The sequence below is a fragment of the Cyclopterus lumpus genome, chromosome 4 (assembly GCF_009769545.1).
Source record: "Cyclopterus lumpus isolate fCycLum1 chromosome 4, fCycLum1.pri, whole genome shotgun sequence".
Taxonomy (NCBI): domain Eukaryota; kingdom Metazoa; phylum Chordata; class Actinopteri; order Perciformes; family Cyclopteridae; genus Cyclopterus; species Cyclopterus lumpus.
Window position 1 is genome coordinate 15124250 of NC_046969.1, and position 23371 is coordinate 15147620.

The 23371-nt window shown below is 41.7% G+C and overlaps 1 protein-coding gene across 1 annotated transcript in view; it reads left to right on the forward strand.

Moving 5' to 3' along the window:
- ptprsa (protein tyrosine phosphatase receptor type Sa) overlaps positions 1-23371 on the forward strand; it is a 219687-nt gene that overhangs the window by 168831 nt on the left and 27485 nt on the right. Inside the window, exons 14-26 of the mRNA XM_034530398.1 lie at positions 223-543; positions 2250-2443; positions 3839-3865; positions 4943-5060; positions 12503-13096; positions 14151-14245; positions 14589-14839; positions 15140-15227; positions 16138-16347; positions 16630-16793; positions 18378-18389; positions 18713-18828; positions 22845-22892. Of these exons, the coding sequence (XP_034386289.1) occupies positions 223-543; positions 2250-2443; positions 3839-3865; positions 4943-5060; positions 12503-13096; positions 14151-14245; positions 14589-14839; positions 15140-15227; positions 16138-16347; positions 16630-16793; positions 18378-18389; positions 18713-18828; positions 22845-22892 (2238 nt within the window). The remainder of the gene's footprint in view (positions 1-222; positions 544-2249; positions 2444-3838; positions 3866-4942; positions 5061-12502; positions 13097-14150; positions 14246-14588; positions 14840-15139; positions 15228-16137; positions 16348-16629; positions 16794-18377; positions 18390-18712; positions 18829-22844; positions 22893-23371) is intronic.

Here is a 23371-nt window from a genome sequence, read left to right on the forward strand (position 1 = left end):
ATTGTCCATTTGACATTTGCTTGATGATTTTTATTTTGAACATATTTTGCCTCAATCTTTGTTTTGCTTTTTTTTTGTTTGAATTACTCGTATTGTTTTATTTTATCCTTTTATCATTTTCTTTATCTCTCCCATCTTTTTATTTTTTTGTTTTTCACCCCTACCTTTCCCCGTCCTCCTCGTCCTCGACCCCCTTCCTTCCTGTCCTTTCCACCTCACCAGAGCCCTCAGCCCCCCCTCAAGACATTAAGTGCAGAAGCACCAGCTCCACCACCCTGCTGGTAAGTTGGCGGCCCCCATCTGTGATGAGTCAGAACGGTGTCCTGGCGGGGTATAGGGTGCACGCCCAGGTGGTGGGCCCGTCAGAGGGCGGCAGTGATGACGGGGAGCTTATGGAGGAGCCGACAATCCCTGCCACTGAAGAGCAGGTGTTGCTGCAGCGATTGGAGAAGTGGACCCAGTACCGCATCACTGTGTCCGCCTTCACTGTGATTGGGCCAGGCCCTGAGAGTGAGCCCCTGATCTGCCGCACAGACGAAGACGGTACATGAATCTCTAATGTGTGCCGGCTAAACCTAATGTAGAAATAAAGGTGTTGTTGTTAGTTAGATGGGGAGTGTGCCCTTGGTTGTGAATGTGTATGTGTGTATGAAGAAATTGCTGCGTACATGTGTCATTCTTAGAAGTGCAACTGGAAAGTGTCATACATTCACAATAGTGTCACAATACATTTCCAAATACTTGATCAATTTTGACCAACCACAACTGTGTAAACCATATGAAAGGGAAACCATTTGAGGAGATAACACACTTGGGAAATCAAGTGAGTTGCTTTTTAAGCATAACTAACCAAATGTAATTCATAATGGCTGCCACATCCCATATCCCCATATCTGTAGGCTTTGAACAGGATCCTATTGGTTAGCTGAGTCATAAGCATTTATGAGTGCTGTACATGGCAAGGCATTATCGGTCTGTGCATTTAAGGGTGGCGACAGTAGGTTGGAGGTTAAACAAGCAGGTGCGTGTCCACTAAGGTTGCAATTAAAATCCCCTTCAAAACATAGTTGAGGATGCAAAAAACAAAATTGCTGGCCATTTAATGCACTTTCCTCTCCATGTGCAACCACTGTGTACCACTTAGCCAAAGGTTGGAAAAGACAGAAAGGTAAAGATACTTGTAAATACATTTTAACCTCAAAAGAACATAAAAGTATAACATGAGATAGCTAAGTTGGATATCAAAAGATAAATGACAAAAAAAAACTATAAAGTTGAACTATAAAATGCATAAACTGACAAATAAAGATGTTGGCATACCACAGCACATCTGAATCATTGACGGATGGCTGACATTGGTCTCCATTCTCCACGATCCATTTCGCAGCCATTACCACAGCATTTTAAGCTTTTTTCTGACACTGATGTGCAACGAGAGCAACCGTAGAGACAAGCTTGAATTGACACCATGCCTGTTTTAAAAGACACCGGTATCAGGAATGGCAGAGTTGAAAGCCATAGCGCACTGACAACAGCTATAACACATTTTCTGGTGTCATTACAATAATAACGTGTGACAGAGAAGTGCCAGGTAAAGAAATAGGAAGATAGAGAAGATTTTAGTAATAAACAAGATTGGTGCATGATTCTGGGGAAGGTGGGGGAAATGGGGTTGTGATTTAGGGGGAAGAAGAGGACCTGAAGTGTTTGTGGACGAGTAAATAGAAGCAGTTTGAGTGGAAGAGTTCCAGTAATGGCACATCCATCTCAGGAAGGGCCGGTCCGTGGCACACCGAAAGGCCTAGAAGCAAGGCCTTCCATAAAGGCCTGTCATTATGACTGAGAGCTTCCCACTGATGGCAGACAGACACAGCAGACACAGAATGAAAAGGTGGAGACAGGAGAAAGTGGTTGTAGTTTGCGCCTGCGTGTTGGATATGATACTGCGGGAAGACTGACACTGGGGTGTTTTTGTGATTGTTTTTATTCAGCTTCTTGCCAGTTGTTGGCATATCTCATGGCTATTTTGTGTGCATGTGTGTATCAGGGGCTTATTAATGTAATGTGTGGCCTTATCAACCTCCATTGCTCTGAAGAACATAGTGTGAAGGATGTGGAGCAATTTCACTGAGATACAGTACTGTTTGTTTATTGCACTTGTTAAATCTACTTTTCCATATCCCATTTCATATCTCTAAATACATATGAGCAAATTATTCTGATTTTAGTTTTTGTTTTGTAACCCGCAGTTCCTGGGGCTCCTCCAAGGCGAGTGGAGGTGGAGGTCCTCAACTCCACAGCACTAAAGGTGATGTGGCGCTCTCTGACGCCAGGCAGGCAGCACGGTCAGATCCGTGGCTACCAGGTACACTATGTACGTGTGGAAAATGGCGAGTCCCGGGGCCTGCCCCTCATCAAGGACGTCATGCTGGCCGATGCCCAGGTATGAACATCTCTTAGTTTCTGTAGAACAAGTCAGTTACCTCAAAGAATTTGAAATCCCTCCTTTTTTACCACGCATCTATGCCGTTCTTTCTCACAATATACTGCAGCGGTCTGCCTTTGAATCTCATTTTTATTCGTGATACAAATAGACAAAGAAGATTAAAGTAACACAGCTACACGGATGCACGTTGGACATTTGAAAGAAACTTTGCCCAACTTTTTTTTTCCTGTCTCAGACTGCACATTGTGTATTTCGTCCTCACTGTTGTGGCTTTGCAAATATTGCTGGAGTAGGGAAAGCGATATGGGTGCTCTTCCCCCTTGGATTTCATTTCATATTGCTATAATATTCTTTTCCCCTCAGCCCACAACAAGAACTGTAATAAAAGCTTCACTCATCTTCTCCCTCTGCTGCCTCTATGGCTTTTATTAGGAATGTCTAGACCCCTTCTTTATAGCAACATTTGCCAGGAAATGTCTGATTGTGTGCTTGTATCAAACGCAAAGACTCTAAGAAAATGCTGATTATAGTATTCTGTGCCTTGGGGGGGGGGAATTGGCATGAAAACATTCCACCTAAAGTCAGCCTCCACTGACAGCTAGAATTGTAATTGAACAATGTTTGATGGCCTTTTTTTTCTTTTTACAAAAATTGTTGGAGAAATCCTGTCAAAATGAGACTTTTGTGCAATCATCCAAATGGAAATTATAGCCTTGAAGCAATATAGTAAACAACACTGAAAATAATGCATGCAATTCTACATATTTTGAGAATTAATGAATCAAAATCAATTTTGTCTACATTAACGAAGGGTCCATTCATGCAAAACGCCACCAGCATCACATTGACATGTTGGTATTTAGCTGACCCCAAATTCAAGAGTAGAATACAGCTTGAATGACTTAATTAAAATATCCAAGCAATGCATGCAACCAGCAGTCAACAAAGAACGCCAGTCAAAGATATATTTTGAATTGCATATTTTTGTTAGTATATTTAACAATGGCCTCACCAATAAGCCCTTAAAAGCGACAGTACATCTTGATATCAATACTTGCTGTAGCTATCAATGATGTAAATGAATACTGAGGTAGCTTATTGTCAGCTGCACAGTAGTATGGTTAAACATCTCCAGGCCCCACAGGCAGACCTGTACAACACTCAGCTGCTCAGTTCCAGCTACTCCTCATAACATAACCTTCAAACAGCTTCCCTCTTTCCTGACCTTACACAACTAGTGGCCTATTTCTGATAACAACCCTCTGCTCCCAAAGCTCTAATGCCCCCCATCTCTCACAATCCTATTTCTTCCCTTTCTTTTCTCTCTCTCTTTCTTAAAAAAAATATTACTCTCTCTCTCTCCTGCACTCTCCTCTTTGGCGGGGGGGTTAGTGGGAAACGGACGATACAGCTGAATATGTGAGTATGAAGTTTCGCCTGAGTGCTTTTGGTAGCTGAAAGGGTATAAAGAGTGGGTATTGCATCAACCTGGTTGGCGTCACAGTCTACACAACCCTTTCAATCTATATTTAATAAGTTTGGACAACAAAGTGGTCCAGAAGTTTCACCTCAGCTGTCTGGCCAGCCAACCTCCAGACTATCTCTTTACACCGCTCAGGAAAAAAAACGTTTTGCCAGCTAGCTTCAACAAGACGAGGGCTGATGCAATATCCACTGCCCATTGTGCCTGGATTGCTAATGCTACTTGTGTCGTGCTGTGTCTTGAAACAGTATGTTTTGTCTTGTGCTCTGGTGGTGTGTATATGTTTTTTTCCCTTTATTATGTGCGTGATTAAACCTTTTTTTATTTTGTTATCTGTCCTGCCCCAAATTCAAACTTTTTTTTTGGTATCATTTATAAAAGAATATTCAGGCAGTAGTTCACATAATGGCCATGTAGGACCCTTGAAACTTCTGCAAAAATAAATTTCAACAAATTGTACCCTTATTTTGAACCCAGATTTGAAACCCAGTCCATCTGCATTACGTGAATACCATTTCAAGTACCAGACAGTACTTATCACTCATTTACCTTTATTGACTTCCCCATCCTTCTGCCAACCAGCCTGTTAAAATCCTCATTCTGCATTCGTTCAAATCTGCTCCCCTGAAAGATTCATTAGAATTGATCGGAAGCCTCTCTTTGAAGAGGAGTCAAGGACACATAATGGCTGATCTAAAAACTGCCAGTGAATGGGCAGGATGTATTCAGCATGCATTTATCACAAAATTAAGTTGTCGATTGGAATATTGCTAAAGGAATGAGGACGCTACTCTCCATTTACATACCTAATGTCCCTCTTCCACTTTGGAAACTTTAACAATTACCTAATGAAACGATCGCCCACTACACAGGGGAAAACATTACATTTAATGCATGCCTTGTGAACATTACGGACCAGGGTCAGTTTGAGTTGCTTGAAAGGGGGTCAAATCATCAAAAATTCAAGACACATTTTGACATTTTCCTGTCCATCTCTTCCTTGTCTCCCATAGGAAATGGTCATTGGAGGACTCAAGCCAGACACCACTTACTCCATCACGGTGGCAGCGTACACCACCAAGGGGGATGGAGCCCGGAGCAAACCCAAACTGGTGGTGACCAAAGGGGCAGGTCAGTCCAAGGATCAATTATTTATTTGTTGCTTTGTTTACAGAACATATGTTCATGCAGTACTAAATGTAGCATATTCTTAAGGCAAGGCAAGTTTATTTATATAGCACATTTGAACTAGGGCAATTCTAAGCCCTTCCCATAAAACCATTAATGCAAAAGAAAAGAAGATTTAAAAACAATTAAGAACATTCATTAAAACATTTAAAACAGTCAGAAAGCAAGAAATAGAAAGGGTACTTTGCTGAGGGGTTCCTCATCATTCCCATCCAGCTGCTACTACTAGACTGCCATCTCTGCCTTTGATTAACATTGAAAGAATCTTCATTTACAGCCACATTGTCATGCCTTTATTGAGCCAAACCTATTCGGAAGATTTGGAAAAGCAGATATAAATAATGGGATATGTTGACACTTATTTAAGTGCATGAGGCAGCCTTAGGAAATGTGAAGACTTTTTTTTTCAAAATAAATAATTCTGAGGTACATCTGGATTCAAGAACAGTTCAGTTCAGTCAGTTGAGTTGATGTTTGCTTTTACCAGGACAGTATTTATGATTTGAATCATGTTCAGAAGACTATCCACAGATTTTTAGAGATCAAGGATGTGATATGGGGTACGTGGTGGATTTTCAGACAGATTATGACAGCTTGAAAACCCCTGTTGAGCCGTTGGTTTGAGCTTTAAGGATAGCATACTGGAGGCTAATGCCTGCACACTACAAAGCCTTCTTTTTTCAGTTCTTTTCTATCTTTACCACCAGCAAGCACACCAGTTTACCCGGGCCGCTTGAGCCTGTTTGCCAATAGCAGTTACCATGAACATGATCTGAACCTGAGAAGCAGGCTGCAAGATTTGAGCTTCCTTTTGTGTGAGCATCTGTGTCAGTCAGCTTAGGGAGGCTCCAGAGAGCCAAGATGTACATAACTGCACACATACATGTATGTTTGCACACACACGCTTAAATATTTACCTAGTCACTCTCACATACTGAGTACATGCCGTCTCCACTACCGATCTCACAAACACATTATATGCAGAGTTGCAGACCCATACTGTGGAAAAATCATGAAACAAAACACACCAATGGATACACACACATGGCGCATTCTTGCAACCCAACACACACACAAACATAGGCAAATTTCCCAGATCCTGACAGGTGTGTGTGTTACAGGCATCAGAGAGTGTGACCCTGCCAAAGAGGCTTGAGTGAGTGCTGACGCTCTCCATCCTCCTGTCAGGGTTGGCTGACTGATATGCCAGTCTAGCACACTCTGTCTGTCCCTCAGAGGGAAAGCCTTTCCTTTGTATTATTGAAGTGTAAAGAAATGCTTTATGCCAGGGGGCAAAGATAAATGAAAAAAAGGAAAGGGTGAGAGTTGGGAATGAAGTGGTTGTCCCTCTTGTTCTGATCGATGCTAGGATGACCTAGTGCAACTATTCTCAACTCGACTACCATCTAGTGGGACGCATAAGCACTGCCAAGGGGTTAGATTAAATAAAAGAATATGCATATTTTTAGTAATTTAGACATTTAACGTAAATTTAGCATGTCCGTGTTTTTACTGGACATGGAAGCACTGTGATTGTTGGAGAAGCGCTGCCCACTTCCTTTTGGCGCCCACGGAAACCAATTATCCTGCGAGATGCGCTGAGCCGCGGAGGTCTGTGGCCAGCTCGTGATCTTCAGCGATTTTTTTCCCGCATGCAGCCAGCAAATCTGGCAAGATTACACACTAATAATCCATTATAAATTATGAAAAATATATACTAATGTGATATAAATGATCTCGTCTTAGTGTCACTGCTGTTTGTGATTGTGGTTCTTATTCCACATATTTATCAGTTGTGTCTAAACGGAGCGAGCGCGACGAGCAGACACACAAGACAGAGAGTGAGAGAGAGAGAGACTTGTTCTATAGAAAACAGCAGGGGAGCCAAATTGCTTAGAGAAATGTGCATCTGGTGTGGACTGCCAAGCTATTGCTCGTGGAACAACTGACGTAGTAGCGTTGCACTTTCGTGGACTGTGAATCCAACGTTGGCGAGCTAAAATTCCCCCGAATGCAGTGAAACAAAATGGATCGGTATTTTAAAATAAAAGAGTGATGTGGGTAACAACCCTATGCCTACAAAAGCTCTAAAGTGTGTGGTAAGTAAAAATGACCCAGAATACATCACATTTGGATTCATATCGGCTGGGTGAAAGCACAGTGTGTTGAATGTGGTTAAAATCCTGTCAAATGAGGCGCTAAAACCATTGAAGCTCCAGAGACACTTAAACACAGCACCAGGGATGTGTTAGGAAGTCCAATGAATATTTCCTAAGAAAAAGAGACGAGCTTCAGGCACAACAGAAAGTGTCTTCATTTATTTGGGAGAATGGTCTTTAACATAAGCATAAACAAATGTTACACAATCATTTAATTATACATATTAAGATCATATTTTTCAAGTGTGCTAGTCAACAAGCGCTTCTTGCTCATTTTAATTCACTCAAGCTAAATTCTCAATTTACATTAATTTTAAATGTATAACTTGTGCTACACACAAATAATATGGACTGTTTATCCTAATTTGACAAGATACCAAATGGAGTACACTAAAAATGGATCTCAACATACAGTATATCAGATTATAGTCTATTAACCCAGATGCTGTAACATGTGTGATGTTCACCATACCTATGTATAAACTCATTAATATATGGGAACACTTCAAGTGTGATGCAAAAAATAAAAAAAATGTATTACATGAATGCTTTTGCTATGCACTTTTAACATACACACAAACACAAATAACTTATACAACAACTTCCTAAACATTTTTTTTTTTACAGACAAGCATGCACTTAAAGTGAGCAACTGTCCCCAGAAACTATGACATCATACTGATGTTAGTGACATCAATATCATGACCAATAGAGCAGGTTTTAGTGTCACCTAAAAGTCGATACACATCAATGGTCATTTTTGTCATCTTCCAGACATTGTTACATACCTCTCTGGTAGTTTCTAGTATCACAAAGCTTCCAAAATAATCTATCTTTTGGATTTCGTCAGATATAAAAAAAATGACGATATTTGTGGGTCACAGACAAACAACATTCCTTCTGTGGCTGTAACTGTCTTTGTTTGTTGAATGAAAGCCAGGTTTGAAAAGCGTCTTTTCATGATTCATACTTTCCATATTTTTGCTTTGAGAAACAAACTGCACCATGGCCAAAGTTAGACAATATTTCAGAGGGGAACAAAAGGAGTTTTTATTGACAATAGATTAAAATGTTTGTGTCTGAAAATGTTACTCCACCATCCCATCTACACATTGTGGAGTTTTTTCCTGGGCTGAAAGGAGCAGCAATCAATAACCATCCTTTTTTAAACTTATTTTTTTGCTCAGGCTCAAGTGGAATATATAAATTTTCCTCTATATTAACAAAGGTTTGAAAAAACTAAGTGAACTAACCAATCAACACACTCAAAACAAATACATAACATTGTACAGGTAGCCTACGGTTTTAAGTTGGTTACCCAGCAGCACTAACTTAAGAGTCTACCTTACAGTGCAAAGGGGAGAATAAAAGAGAATGGCTGATGTGAGTCGATCCTCACAAGAGGAGAAAAGGACTGGTCATGTTATGGGAAAGCACTATTAACAGAAAAAAGGCTCAAATGTGAAAATAAAATACCAAGGAAGTGCCAACGCTCTTTTAACGTGTTCAAAGCTACATTTCACTTCACACGGTATGTGTGCCTCCAATTGGCAGCAAAAAGTAGCTGAATATTGAAGATGTCGAAATCAAGTCTTCAAAGTCAGGAAAGGTGAACCATTTCAGTTTTATTCTTTCTGTACAGTATACACAACACTGTATTAAGGTTGATCGTGTGCTATGGTTGGCAGCTAGTATTTAAGTTTGACTATCTATCGTTTTGGAAGTTTTATTTGTGCTCTTTGTAATTATTTGAAGGGGTTTGTATTATACAATATACATGGTTGTTAGACCGGCACTGAATATATTATTATCTTTATTATCTATTATCATATATGGTATCCTTTCAGTATATTGACAGCTTGCAAACAGCGGTCCCCTAACCTCACAGCACTTCATTTAGAGTCTTGCATCCTGTGAAAGGGTGCTCAGGGTTGCAATGTGTGTGCATTTAAAAAGGGTGTGCATACTTACTCCAATAGTGACTGCAGACAGCTGACTTGAAACATCAGCCCTGATTGTTCATTTTGTCCGGTCCAAAATCATCAATGTAATAGCCCTGTCTCTTCCTCCTCTCTCTCTCTTTCTCACGTGCTTCCTAAATAGCACTTCAAATGGGCCATCAGAAATGTGTTGCAAATGTGGCTTCATGGCATTTCATACCCAACCAATTACTCCTCTCCATGAACCTTTGACACATACACACACATGCACTAATAATCAAACAAAATTAAAAGCAGAGGGAAATGACGATGGAAGAGTGATGGATTTGTCATGACCTTCAAGGTTAAAAAAGACCCTTTACACCCACATGTCCTTCAATATGTTCAGCCACTTTAGGCCACTGGTTAATCAATAGGAGATTTATTTTCTATCATTTGAGGTGTCAGATAATAACAAATATTTGCACCATGACATTTGCACACAAGCAATATGTATTGTGTTTTTTGAACATATATTTTGTTGTGAGTGTGCAAAAGAGAGGCAGGAAATGAAATGGAAACCTGATCGCTGCTTTCTCAATCAGGCTGTGTAAGTCTCAACAGCCAGCTGTTAATTCTGTGGCTTGATGGGAAACGTGTCGGGAGGCCCACAAGGAGGGATTGAACCAGGGTCGACCCTGAAATGGACGTAGAGAGAGAGGGATGGAGGCGGTGAGGGAGGAGGTTAGGAAATGAAAAGGGGGATTGGGCGGTGTGCAAGGGGAGAGAGATGAACTCTGAGGAGAGGGACAATCAAAGTGTCCAAGAACCCCAGAATCACTCAGGTACGCACACACACACACACACACACACAGCACTTTCTGCCCCTTCATATCCCTATTGGGCCCTCTTTTGAGCAGATTGCTCCTTGTCCCCACTCACATTCATCATTCCACATTCACTCATGTTTCACCCCTGGTTATCTTTCTCATCAGCTGTAGCAGCACACTTACACACAAGCGTAAACAAATACGCTGTGCACACGATGAACAACCCCACCTCCTCTTAACACCAATCTGCTGGCTCAGTACTCGTGATTCTTCTCCGCTGTGTCCACTGTAAATGTACAAATAATAAAATAGTTTCAGGCCCACAACGGTTGGAATGGATGCATTTGGGAGCCTGTTGAGGTTAGAAGCGAAGCGCAGACATTTTGAATGGAAAACCCACAAACACACACAGGATCATTATCTCTGATTCTATTTCCTTGATTAGCGGTGAACATGAAGGCAGAGTTGGCTTTTAAATGACACCAAGCTTAGCTATAGTATGTAGCTGGAGAGCATTAGGAGCATTCGTCTCACCCGACACTCGGCGCCCCCGTCTTTCCATTACCGGCAAAGACTCAGCTGACTAGCCACCATCCACCCAACAACCCCCGTCTTCCTCTAGCAACGGCCCTCAGAAAGAAGACCATTAGCAAACTGAAATGAACAATACGAGCATAGGGAGTAGACTGTGTTGAGTGGATTGGTTTGTGTGTCTGTGTGAGTGGATTGCTTTGTGTGTCTGTGTTGAGTGGATTGCTTTGTGTGTCTGTGTGTGTGTGTGTGTGTGTGTGTGTGTGTGTGTGTGTGTGTGTGTGTGTGTGTGTGTGTGTGTGTGTGTGTGTGTGCGTGTGTGTGTGTGCGTGTGTGTGCGTGCGTGCGTGTTTTTTTACTACGGGCACATTAGGACTTGCATCTTGCAGCAGGAACATATACTATGTGTAGGTACATGTACACAGACACACACACACGTACAATGATACTATTCCACTGTGAAGGCGTATGTTTGCCTCTGACTAATGTTTCCTCCTCCAAATTACTGTAAGTCCATACTGGGTAAAAAGCCAAATACTGCTGGATGCAGGTGGAATGGTGTGCTGGAGCTGGCTGCAAACCAGGGCCTACTGTATACCATCACACACATCAATACATACATGTGCATACACACTCCCCATTATGCAAAAAGGTTCACATAAGCAGATGTACAGAAGACAAAAATTGTATGAAAAAAAGTTCAAATAGATACTGCAATATGAATGCATGTACAGGAACGCTTAACAAGCAGTGGATGTATAGTGATGAAGAACGCAATTGTATCCGTAATTGTGGCTGCTTAAGATAATGATTACATTCATGTTACACATTCAAATATAGTAAATAATTTGCATTCGGCTTATTCAGCATTTTTCATTTATGCTAAAATTGAATTTTCTATAATTGTTTCCCCTCTTAGAGGGCCTCTTTGAAATGCTATTTTTTCTCAATTGTCAGCCCAACGACACTTTAAAAAAAATAGTTTATAGTTAACCAAACATAACCATACTTTTGATCATGAACATCATGCTATATTGAAGAAAACTTGTGATTGAGACCAGACACTTCTTTAAGACTTCTTTACAATCTGACTTATTTTTGCAACCAGAGAAGTCGCTATTGCTGGCGATTAGAAAGAATGCAAGTTTAAGGCACTTCCGCAGTGTTTTCACAGACCGGTGGCTTCACTTTGCACAGTTGCATAGAAAGTGCCCGCTCGCCAGGTGTTTAGGGACCATCTGTGAATTGAGTTATGAGTACGTCATTTATTTAGTGTGTATGTCTGCATTTGTATCCTCAGTAGTGTTTGACGGTTTGTTTGTCCTGCCACAGTCTTATATTTCTGAAAGAAAAGAGGGACGTAGATGAGCGAGTAAAAGATGGAATCTATTTACAGAGAGATAGGACTCATCTCTCAAAAAAGGGTTGACAGCAACTTGAGAACTGAAGGCTTCCCATAACTGCTGCAGCCTCCATCACACGGATGGGGCCTTAAAAGTTAAGATGGGACATTTGTTATCCATAAGAACAGCAAAACTGGGCCACTGTGAAGACTGGTGTCTAGACCCTGAGTGTAGATCATCCATTTTACAACAAGATGACTCTTATCGTTTTCACCAGCTGAAAAAGACGCTGTTCTCTGCTTAAAGTTTTAGTGATGCTTTGTAGTGCCAATTTTGGCTGGAGCTTACATGTATCATGAAATGGTAATGGATACAGCGATCACTCCAGAATTTAGAGGCTCTGAGGATCTTCAATGTTTCCATCCAACTCAACCAACTATCAGATAACACTCAAACAAACTATGACTGAAGTGTAGATTCTGTAATCTGTTTACATTTGCTGTAGTCACTCTTACAGTATAATTGCATATTTTTACTTTATTAATCTTTATGTAACTGGAAAATACAGAAACTGAGATTTGTTTTATTTCTTTGTCCGTACAGTGCCTGGTCTTCCCTATCTGTCAGTGGTACAGGACTCAGAAACATCAGCTGTGGTTCGCTGGGACCCTCCAGATCTCACCAATGGCATGGACCTGCAGGGTTACCGGCTCCAGTTTGGCCGGAAAGATGTCTCTCCTTTTGCCACACTGGAATTTGCTCCCCAAGAACGACAGTACTCTGTGGGCAACATTCACCGGGGGGCCACTTATCTCTTTAGAGTCTCAGCCAAAAGCAGGGGGGGCTTTGGGGAAGAGGCTGTGGTAGAACTCAGTGTGCCCGAGAAGACGCCAGGGGGATACCCTCAAATTGATGAGGGTTCCAACGTGACATGCTGCTCAGTGCAGCTGTCCTGGTCTCCTCCCGTGCTGGCGGAGAGAAACGGAGTGATCACAGAGTACACTTTGGCCTTTAAGGAAACCGGTACAGGAGGAGCACCGCAGGAGCTCCGCTTTCCCCCCAGCCAGTCCAGCTATGTTCTCAACAGCCTCAAACCGAACTCGGCGTACGATGTGAAAATACGTGCACACACCATTGTAGGTCCAGGGCCCTACAGCCCGCCTATCCAGTATCGGACGGTGGCCTTTGATCCAACAGGTAGGACTTGCCTGTTTCTTCTCCAACCCGGTTGGCAGGGGGTGGAAATTGGCAAAAACAAAATCTGCAAAAAAAAGAAAGAAAACTGACCCACCCCCTCCTTCAACCACCTCCACTTCTCCTCAAGAAAGAGAAAAGATTGATATTAAAATAGTTTGCCGTCGGATACTCACTTCACTAACCCAAACCAGGTAAAGCAAAGTCACTAAGTTATAGTCAGTCATTTGAGAAAGAGGAGAGCAGCCTAGAATTTCAAGGTAAGTGCTGTTTGGTCAGACACTCCTGTCAGTCATCCTTGCAGCCCTTTGCCGAGCACACTCACGCAGCTAAAGCCATCTCACAGCCCACGTTTTCAATCAAGGTAGGACCTCAGTCAAACCCAGTCACTCCGAGAGTATGTTTGGATTATTCTAAGAAGATGACAGAAAGCTGATTTTGGTTCTTTATTTCATTTTGGGTTTTGGGTTTGTTTTGAGATATTCCCCCTTTCCTCACCCCTTTCCTTTCCTAATTCCTCCTTTCCCCTTCCCCTGTCCCTTAGTGGGACAGTTTGTGGCATGGCATCCCCCAGATGCACTGCTAAGGACTGTTGGCATGCTGTGTTTTGAGTCTGTCTCTATGCCCATCTGGCAGCACATTGGCAGTGTCAACCCAGACTCAGTGGAGGTGTAGGAGCAGTTGGCACTGGGACCTCATGGGTCAGTCGTTAATCTTCAAGTGGTCATGGGTTCAAAGACAGTGTTGAGATGGGTTGGCACTCCCCGTGATGGCTAGCCAGTGGGCACACCCTTGTGCTCCATGGGTTTGTCATCCATGAGTCTTACGTGCTGTGTGTCTTAACCAATGGCGTTGCCCTTCTCACAACCAATCGCAGCTCACCGTTACACTCACTCTCCAACCCAAAGGAACGTTGCAGAGGAACAACAGCTTTAATCTTTTTTAAACCAAAGGTTCTTCTTTTGTTTCTCTTTCCTCTGTCTCTTTACATGTTCCATTTACTAAAGATTTGTTTTTGTTTTTGTTTTTTGTTTTCTTCTTCTCTTCAACTCAACAGATGTTCCAAAGAATTTCACGGTCAAGTGGGCCACCAAAACCACAGTGGTCATTGCATGGAAGTTTTCTGAAAGCAGGTCTCCATACAAATGCACGGTGAGTGTAATGGAGCGCAAAAAAAAAAATTATTAATATAAAAAACATTCCTCAAAATCCCTCTCTGAAATGTAGAACTGATTTTAATCTAGTGTGTATTTGTTTACTTCAGTTCATTAATTAAAATCCTAATCATTCTTATTTCCAAAATACCCAATACCTAACTCATGTAATCATCACAGTGCACATGCATTAATACCTGTTTATGTTATTACTGTAATCCTTACCTGCCCACCCATGTCTATTACAGCATCAATCTATTGACCTGCCACCTTAATCATGCATCCAACTTTCCCTCTTCCCAATTATTAATAACATTTCTGGACGATCTATTTTTCTCTAGATTGAATACAACCGTCAAAAGATGGATGTGGATGCCAGGCAGATGAGGGTTCTCGTTACGGGGCTAAAGCACAACACCACCTACGAGTTCAGGGTGACCTGTCAAGAAAGCATGGATGGAGGACCAAGACACCGTGTGGTTGCCAGGACCGCACCTCTCATCCTGGTGAAGAAACCCAAGCTGGACATCTATGCTGAGCCTGACAACATGCTCACCATGTCCTTCCCACCAGTGGATAACAAGGATGTCAAGTGAGTGAAGCTTGCTGAAAGATGGGTTCTGTCTGAATTATCTTTGAGGGTTGGGGTATTTATATTAAGTTTTGAGATATGATGTAATATGGAATGAGCTCTCAAGATGTCTGAGATGTTGGATTTGAAAATTAAGCTTTAGGAGACATTTCTGAAACACTTTGCTCAACCTCTTGCAAGTATTGAATTTTCACTACATGTTCCCGTTAATCATGGGACAAATATTTTAATCTCAACAGCATACTACATAAATTAAGTTGTTGGTAATATTTGTATATTACTTTGGTGCTGTGTTTCCAGGACCTTCTATGTGGTTGTGGTGCCACTTAAGAGGACCTCAGGATCTGTCAAAAACCTGAAGAACCCAGATGAGATGGACATGGAAGAGGTAGGATATTTTAAAAGCAAAAGATGTGACCCTATCCACGCACAAAATAATTGATCAATTGGGTATTCTCGGTCAAAAAGAGCATGCGTAAGCATATTTAATGGGAAACTTCAAAACTCCAGTAATGCATTATATTTTTGAAGAAACTATATTCCTTTCTCTCTACTGGGAACACTTTGTGTTTCTGGGGAGGGATTCAAGAGACACTTGGTTGTGTAATAACAGTTTCATATGCTGGGCAAATTGTGTTGTGCACACCATGTACCAGACATGGGCATACACAACACAAACATAAGTACATCTCAGCTATGCTAATTCATGCCCCAAAGCATGCAGCAGAGAGAGAATTACACAGTCTTCTCCCACTCTTACCATCTTACCATAGCTCGAGGTCACCTTGAGCGCCAGATCAACAGCAACCATCCCTATTGGATTTGGGATTACACACATTTCCTCTGCTTAGTGCCTGCCTCTGTCTGCAGTTTTGAAATGAATGAGAGGGGTTGGATGCTGAGGGGGGTTGTTGGAGTCTGGTTGGATGGAACATTGTCAGAGACTTAGCAGCTGTTTGAATCTAAGGGTACAGTTACCTCTACTTTGCTTTAGTACTTTATTTATTGGAAAACATGTGATAACCTGTAATCCTGCCGCATTGCAAATATTATCGGGGGGGGGGTCCATACCACATACATATACTCAAATTATCACTGATGTTGTGTGTTTCTCTTTTTTCATAATTGAAAGCATCTGCCTCTGTTGCTTACAAACACTGCATATTTGAAACATTTTACAGTATCAGAAAACATTATTAGCCCAGACTTAGTTGTTGCCAATAGAAACTGCAATAAGAGGATACCTAGAGGATACCAAAATGAACAAGGGTAAACTAATGCCCGTTTACATCAATCAGCTGTTGCGGGAGGTGACCCCAAAACGCCGTTCACGCCGTCAGCTAGCTCAGCTGGACCAGAGGAAGCCCTACATCACAGCCTGCTTCAGGCAGCTGCCCTCCAGCTTCACGGTGGGGTCTGACTACCGCCACAGCAGCTGTGAGAACAAGCCCCTTGAACCGGGCCAGGAGTACGTCTTCTTCCTGTTGGCTGAACTCAATGCCACTGGGGTGAGTTACTAGTTTAGCTCAGCTCAACACAGTTCAGTTAACTTTTTAGTCAATTGCTTTTTGTTGGAGTGGATTTAATAATTCACTTGTGTTCATTTAATCGTAGGTCACTTCAGATTGGGTTCATCTGAATCTTAGCAAACTTCATTTTTGTACAGTTTCTGTTGCTAATTTCGGGTACTCTCAGTTCACTGAATTTAATTAATCTTGTGCATATACCACGCTGTAACCTGGACTGGGTTTAATGTGCTATGTACACTTATACATGATCTTTCTGTTCAGAAAATGTTTGCTACCAGCCCTTATACCGACACAGTGATGACTCCCAAGTTGGAGGTGAAACTCCTGCAAGTAGAGACTGGTGACGGACTCATATGGGTCGTGGGCCCAGTCCTCGCGGTGGTCTTCATCATCTGCATCGTCATTGCCATTCTCCTATACAAAAAGTGAGTTGGTTTGGGAATTGCAGATTTTGTGGAGAATGCAGTTGGACCTCATGGTTTAAAATAACATTGTTCAACTTCAAATGATAGACAATAACACTCAGGGTTTGTATGCAAGGCCAATGCTTCATTCTGGAAACCTTCACAACCATTCTCTTATCATGGTACAAGGGAATTAAACCCTTTTAACTTTGCATTGTTAGTGCCTTGCTCCACCAACTGCTTTGCACAAGCAATATAACTGCAATCCATGTTTTAACTGAATTAGGGTAAATGTGCTGGAAGTCTTTTCTAATTCCAGCAACACTCAATGAACATGTTCCTGTCATTTGATGTTGAACGAGTTATTTGCAGTGTTCCAGTGGAATTGGGCTGTTGGGAAATAATTGCATGTTAGGGAGCATGTTGAAAGGGGGGCTGTATCCAGCATGATATTAAAAAAAAGTCAACATAGTTGCATGTAAATATGAAAGAGCTTTTCTTGTGAACAAGATGGTTGTGGGAATTGAGGTGGTTGGAGAAAGGAGAGAGGAGGAGATTCTTTGAGATGGTGCTCAATAACTGAAATAAGAATGCTACAATCTACCAATCAAGGGATATCACATATATGTATTTGAGTAGGTATATATTTCAAATATAAATACCTTTTTCTTAAAAAAAATAATGCTCCGTAAAGGCGTCATTCCAATCCTGTCCTAGTTACTTTATAGTCATTTTGAACCGTTATTGCTTTAAGATGTATGATATAAATAATATTTCAGGAATGAGTGACCCTATTTTTTTAGTAGTGGAAAGCAAGCTCTGCATTTATGCCTAATGAACAAGGAAGCTCTCCTCCTGTTCCAAGTCTAAATAAATGTACTATTCCTCATTGTGTCCTGAGGCTTCCAAACATCCATCTACAGTTAATATTTCCCCACCTTTTTACAGTTAGTTGTAGCGTAGTCCTGAGTGACTGGCGAGGTCGTCCCACATACCAGGGAAGACCCCTGAATTATTTCAATGGGGCAGGTCTGAGCCACACAAGTGCAGATTACTACTGTCAGATGATCCTTGACTGTCTGACCTTGCCTTACCTCAGTCTTTGTGGTTAGGGGGAGTAACATCTCTCCTTGGATCTCTCTCTCTCTCTTCTCTTTTCTCTTTCTGTCCCCCTCACTCTCCCATCTCCCTCTCCATCTCTCCCTGGTGAATAGTGTTTCCTGGGTCTGCCCTTGGCCCTGACATTCCCCTTACCCATCTGTATCTGCACCCTCGCACACACACACACATAAGCATGCACGTGCACATAGACACACAGACACAGGCTCAGGAATGTATGCACTTACTTGCACAATTTATTGAATACTCACTTGTTCTCACACACTGATACATGTGCACACACACACGCATGCACTCACGTCCTCCAAATGCTGATGAGCTTTATCTCGCATTTTGCGAGGCCAGCAGCGACCCCTGTGCATTTTAAACTGCTCTCTATTGATTTATCTCTCTTCTTGCCTCCTCCCCTCTCCCTTTCTCCCTGTGTGTTGTGTTTTCACCATCTTTATATATGTATTTGACTCCTATTGCTTGCTCTGGAAACAGCAAACCTGACAGGTAAGGTTTAGCCATACTTTATTGCTTTATACAGGGGATGACAAAATAGCTTGCTGCAGCAAAAAAGATGCCTTTGATTAGTGAAGGTGAAGGAGAACTTTGCACACCTGATACAGAGGTTCTCAGCTTCCCTGTTTTTGATTGGGTTTCACTCAAGTGTTCTTGACCCGCTGACTTATCAGTCAGTTGGAGTTGCTGAGTTGTTTAAGAATCATCATTGGTAAGAGTGGTGGCTGTTTTGCTTTACCAACTGCTCACTAAAAGTTGTTGTTTTGTTGTCCGTTTTTCCCCTCTTTGTACTCTTCGTTCGTCTTGCTTTGCAGCCGCAAGAGAAAAGAGTCCGAGCCACGCACAAAATGTCTGCTGAACAACGCAGACATTACACCCCACCACCCTACAGACCCTGTGGAGATGAGACGCATCAACTTCCAAACTCCAGGTACAAGAAGGACACGCAACACATACATACACAATCTTGTTGGAAGATTGGTGCAGTTTAACAGATATACCGCATCTGACTACATTGAACTTTAGATAGAAAATATATGTGTTATTGTCGTTGACAATATAAAAGATGTGAGTGAGGAAGTTCAGTCATTGTCAGTCTGTATGTCTTCCTCACTTTGCCTGTAAGGAACACTGGTATTTTACAGCTTGGGCATTTTAAGAAGCTTCTTACCGACATACTAACTCATGGAGGTCACTGTTTCAGTGACTTTAACGGACTAAATGCAATTTCAAGTTGTTATCCTCCAAATAACAGAATTTTGCAGGAACTTCAAAATCCTCAATTTTTGGCAAATATTGTTGGTTAGCAACACCTCGATCCCACAAAACCGTTATTGGCTGTCAAAAGCTCATATTGGCCAATTATAAAGACACACACCTGCAGAAGACCTTCCTTCGTAACACCACATTCTATTGTTGTGACAGAACATGTGTGCAGTTATCTCTGTTCCATTGTGAAAGCCGACTGTAAGACACACACATGCGTACACAGAGATTAACCATTCACACATGATGCAACTTGAAGTTTAAATGTATGCTGCAGCATCTACTCCCACATCACTCTGTTTGACATTACGTGACTTCCATAACAAACATGTCTGTTTTTGGACTTATTGTTTTGTGTTGAAAACAAATCCTGTTTTTACGTTGTCCTGGGTTTTGACCTGCTTTCTGTCTCATTTTCCATCTGGTTTCCATCCGAGATAAAGCCCGGTGTTAACAACAGAGCACATTGGATCCCAAACTCATTCTCTCTAAGGCTTCTCCATCTTCCTCCCGCCTCCTTTCTCAAACCCATTATCTATCGGTCTGTCTTTCTGTTATTTAGCCTTCTGTTATCCAGGTCACAATGCAATACACAGTCTGTTGTATTTAGTCTGAATTAGAGTTTTATTTAGTGTTGTATTTTTATTTATATATCAATAAAAATCACATGGTGGCACTTTTTGGAAACCTCTCATCCAGACATATTAGAGGTTAGTTGCCTCTAGCTAAGCACCATTGATTGTTGTTAGTTTTCCACAAGGTGGGATGGATTGTATTCTTTCTTCAAGGACTTAATTTGACCGAGGGATGAGAGCTACATTTTGATCACCCGCACTATATTTCCAATGTTCCCACCTGCCCCAGCCAATGGGTTAAAAAAATAAACACATCCATCCTGTGTTCCCTCGTTTCTCCTCCCTTTTTCTTCCCTCCGTCTTTCTGTCTCCCAGTTCTCTCTCAATCATCCATCCGTCATCCACGGCCAGTCTCTGCTCCATCAAAGGGCTCAGATTTCAAAATGGAGCATTTCTCTTTATCTTCTTTGGAGCCCAGTCATGCTGCCTGAGTTTGTATCTTGGAGAAAAAATAGAATTATTTACTTGAGAGACACACAGATGAAAGGAGACACACAAACCTGCTTATGCATAATTGGAAGTTCAATTAACTTCTCCTCATCTTTATCTTGCCTGGTATTCAGAGCCTTATTTTGTCCGTTCCCATTTGTCTCTTTGACTTCCAGCACTTTCCACTGTAGCCTTAACTGTCCTGCTCCGTTCCTTAAATTATAGAAACTCTTGTTACAATCTGACTTCTACATGAAGTTCACCAATACATGCTGAGAGCCCTCTTTATACTGTATATGACAAGCCTTCTCATTCGACAGCCCTGTCGTTGTTCTGCAGAATTGGGCGATGTCGTTATCTCTGCACCCGAGGAATTTAATTTGAATGGACATTTTAGCCCAATTAAGTGGGCCGGTGAGCATTTGTGAACATCCCCATCAGCTAATAGCGACCATTGTTCAAATGAGCATACTCCCAGTGCACTTATCCAAGGCCTCTGCTATCCAGCAGAGCATATGCCACATCGGCAATGTGTGCTCAGTGACCCCTAGTGCTGGGGAACAAAAATATCTTTTTGATTAGGCTTCCTATAAGCTAATCTTGGCCAATGCGTTTGAGAGAGTGTGTACATTGCATGTGTGTGCTTGTGCATTTCTGCTTTAAAGCCTGTAGGTCATGTGACAGCCTCACAGTGACATCCCATAACTCCTTGGGGCGTAGAGTGGCTCGTTTTGTCATTATCTTCATTGGTGCCCGGGGTTTAATTGTCAAATGGGGCCAAAGTAATGAAGCAGCACGACTCAGTGAATATCTACTGTCCAACCACATCCAAGCCCCCATTTTGCTCCCCAAGTACTCAATCTTCTCTCTTTCATATATTTTTATATATATATATTTTTTTTTTTTTCAAACCGTACCCTTCCCGGGATTTCAGGTGGAAATATGGTCAACTATTACATATTATATTATATTATTATAATATATATATATATATATATATATATATATATATATATATATATATATACCCGCAATACAGCTTCGCATATGGCACTTCACGCCCTCATAATTCTGTCAGAGGAAGTGACACATTTAAGCATGTCAAAATCAAAAATGTTCTTGCAGACAGCAAGACACGTGCGAAACACACAGACACCAGCCAATAGCTTTCATGCACAAGCAACCTACTTGTTTCTCCAGATTACAGCAACGTCTGCAACAACCGTGCCCTCCTCCTCATCAACAGTTCTGTTGAAACACACACGCACACATAAAGATAATCAGACATGCCTGTGCTTCCCTCCTGCTGTGATGAATGACGTTTGGAGACAGTGGATCAGAGCACCCCCTGCTAGGTCTAATTAGTCATTGTCACAAATCAATTAGAGAGAGGGGGATGTTCGATGTCTTCATCTCTCTGCGCTCCTTTGGCGCCGCTGGCCTGGCGTCCTCTCGCTAAGACGTCATTGCAAGGTAAAACCAGTAAAACTCAGTTTAGCAACTTATAGTTTGCAGAATTGAGTTTTGCAGTGTTTTAGGGCTGACATACATCCTAATCATGTTTGTATTTTTCCATTATTCCTTACGCTTTCTTTGGCTCCCAACTGTGATTGTTGTCTCACCTGCCTTTTTACTATATCAATGTTTTACTATATCTGTTATGTTTTTTGGGACCAGACATTTTTATTTATTTGGGAAAAACTTATATCAGATTTCCTTGCCTTCGATTTCTTACTTCTTATCCATGGTCTGGAAGAAATGATCTGGATTCTTTGGATAAAAGTTGCCATCTTTGGGTGATGACCGAGCTGTTAATCTCATTTCAGCTTTCAGTCCTGGCAACATTTGTTTTCCTCCACTTGATGGGCAGCTTGGCAGCATCCCATGAAACTGCATCTCTTAGCCACATGCCCAGTTAACGTTGTCACAGATGGCTCCTTTCTGCTTGAAGGGCTAAGACGACCTCAGTCTACTTGGACATAGCATCGTTGGCTGCGGCCTCAGAGGACTTCTCCTCTGGAGCAAATAGGACTTTGAACCATCGCAGCATTCCTCAGAGCTCTGTCTCCAATCAGCTGTGGCTCCACAGCTGTCAGCCAAGAATGTGGACACTTTTCCACACCTTTTTATTCCCAGAGCCGTTGCCTCAGCACCAAGCCTCTGAAAGAGGAACCTTTTCAGTTAGTTTTCACCAGGAAACATAAGCTGGTTTTGGCTTTGCTGTGTCTTTCTCATTGCTGTCAGTGGGACATTCCAGCTGGTGTTTATGAAAGCTCAGAGATAGCAAATCAATTTTCTTATCCATGATGTTGATATGGGGCTTTGCAGGAGGGTTTTCTCAGCGGGCTGATGCCCTTGGCTAACCAGTCTGGAGGACTGTAGCTGAAAATGTAGCCCTACTTTTTACGCCTGTGTGGCGGTCGGGCCTCAAGTCTGTCAATCAGACCTTGATGGGAAGGGCCTTAGTTGACTGATGGTAAACGGTCTGTCCAAAAGAAAATCATTTGTGTCTTCTTTTTATCATTTTGCACACTCTTATATTTTCTTTTACATAGCATTTTCTGTTACATTACAACCTTTTGAATTCATTTTCTCTTATGTTTGCTGTTCTTTACAGATTCTGGTCTAAGCAGTCCTCAGAGTGAAGCAGATTTTGACTACGAAAGTTAGTCCCTATGCTTTTAGCATTTGCGTACCAGCTTTTTAAAATCTTTTTTTACGCTCGCTTGCCTTCATTTACAAATACATACAGTAATTTGCATTTGTTTGTTTTTTCACATTGTGCAGCAACATTTCAGCACTAATTTATTTGATGTTGGTTACTTATGGTATACTAGGCTGTTTTTTCCTTTCCTTTAATTGAATGTCAGTCACGATATTCACTTGGGCTGTTGGCTGTGCATTAATCCACCATGCATAAATAACCTATGTGATCACTTCTGCTGATGTAGAGATGGATGAGAGGTATTCCTTTTGTTTTTCAGGAGTACAATCCATGTTATCCCTCTTTTTCTGCCTCCCCTTCCCCACCTCCTTGTTGATGTTCTCTCTTCTTCCTCCTTCTCCTCCTCCTTCACCACCACTGCTCCATTTCCATTCTGAAGTAAAAGGGTCTTTTCTGTGCTCAGAGATAACGAGCAGAAT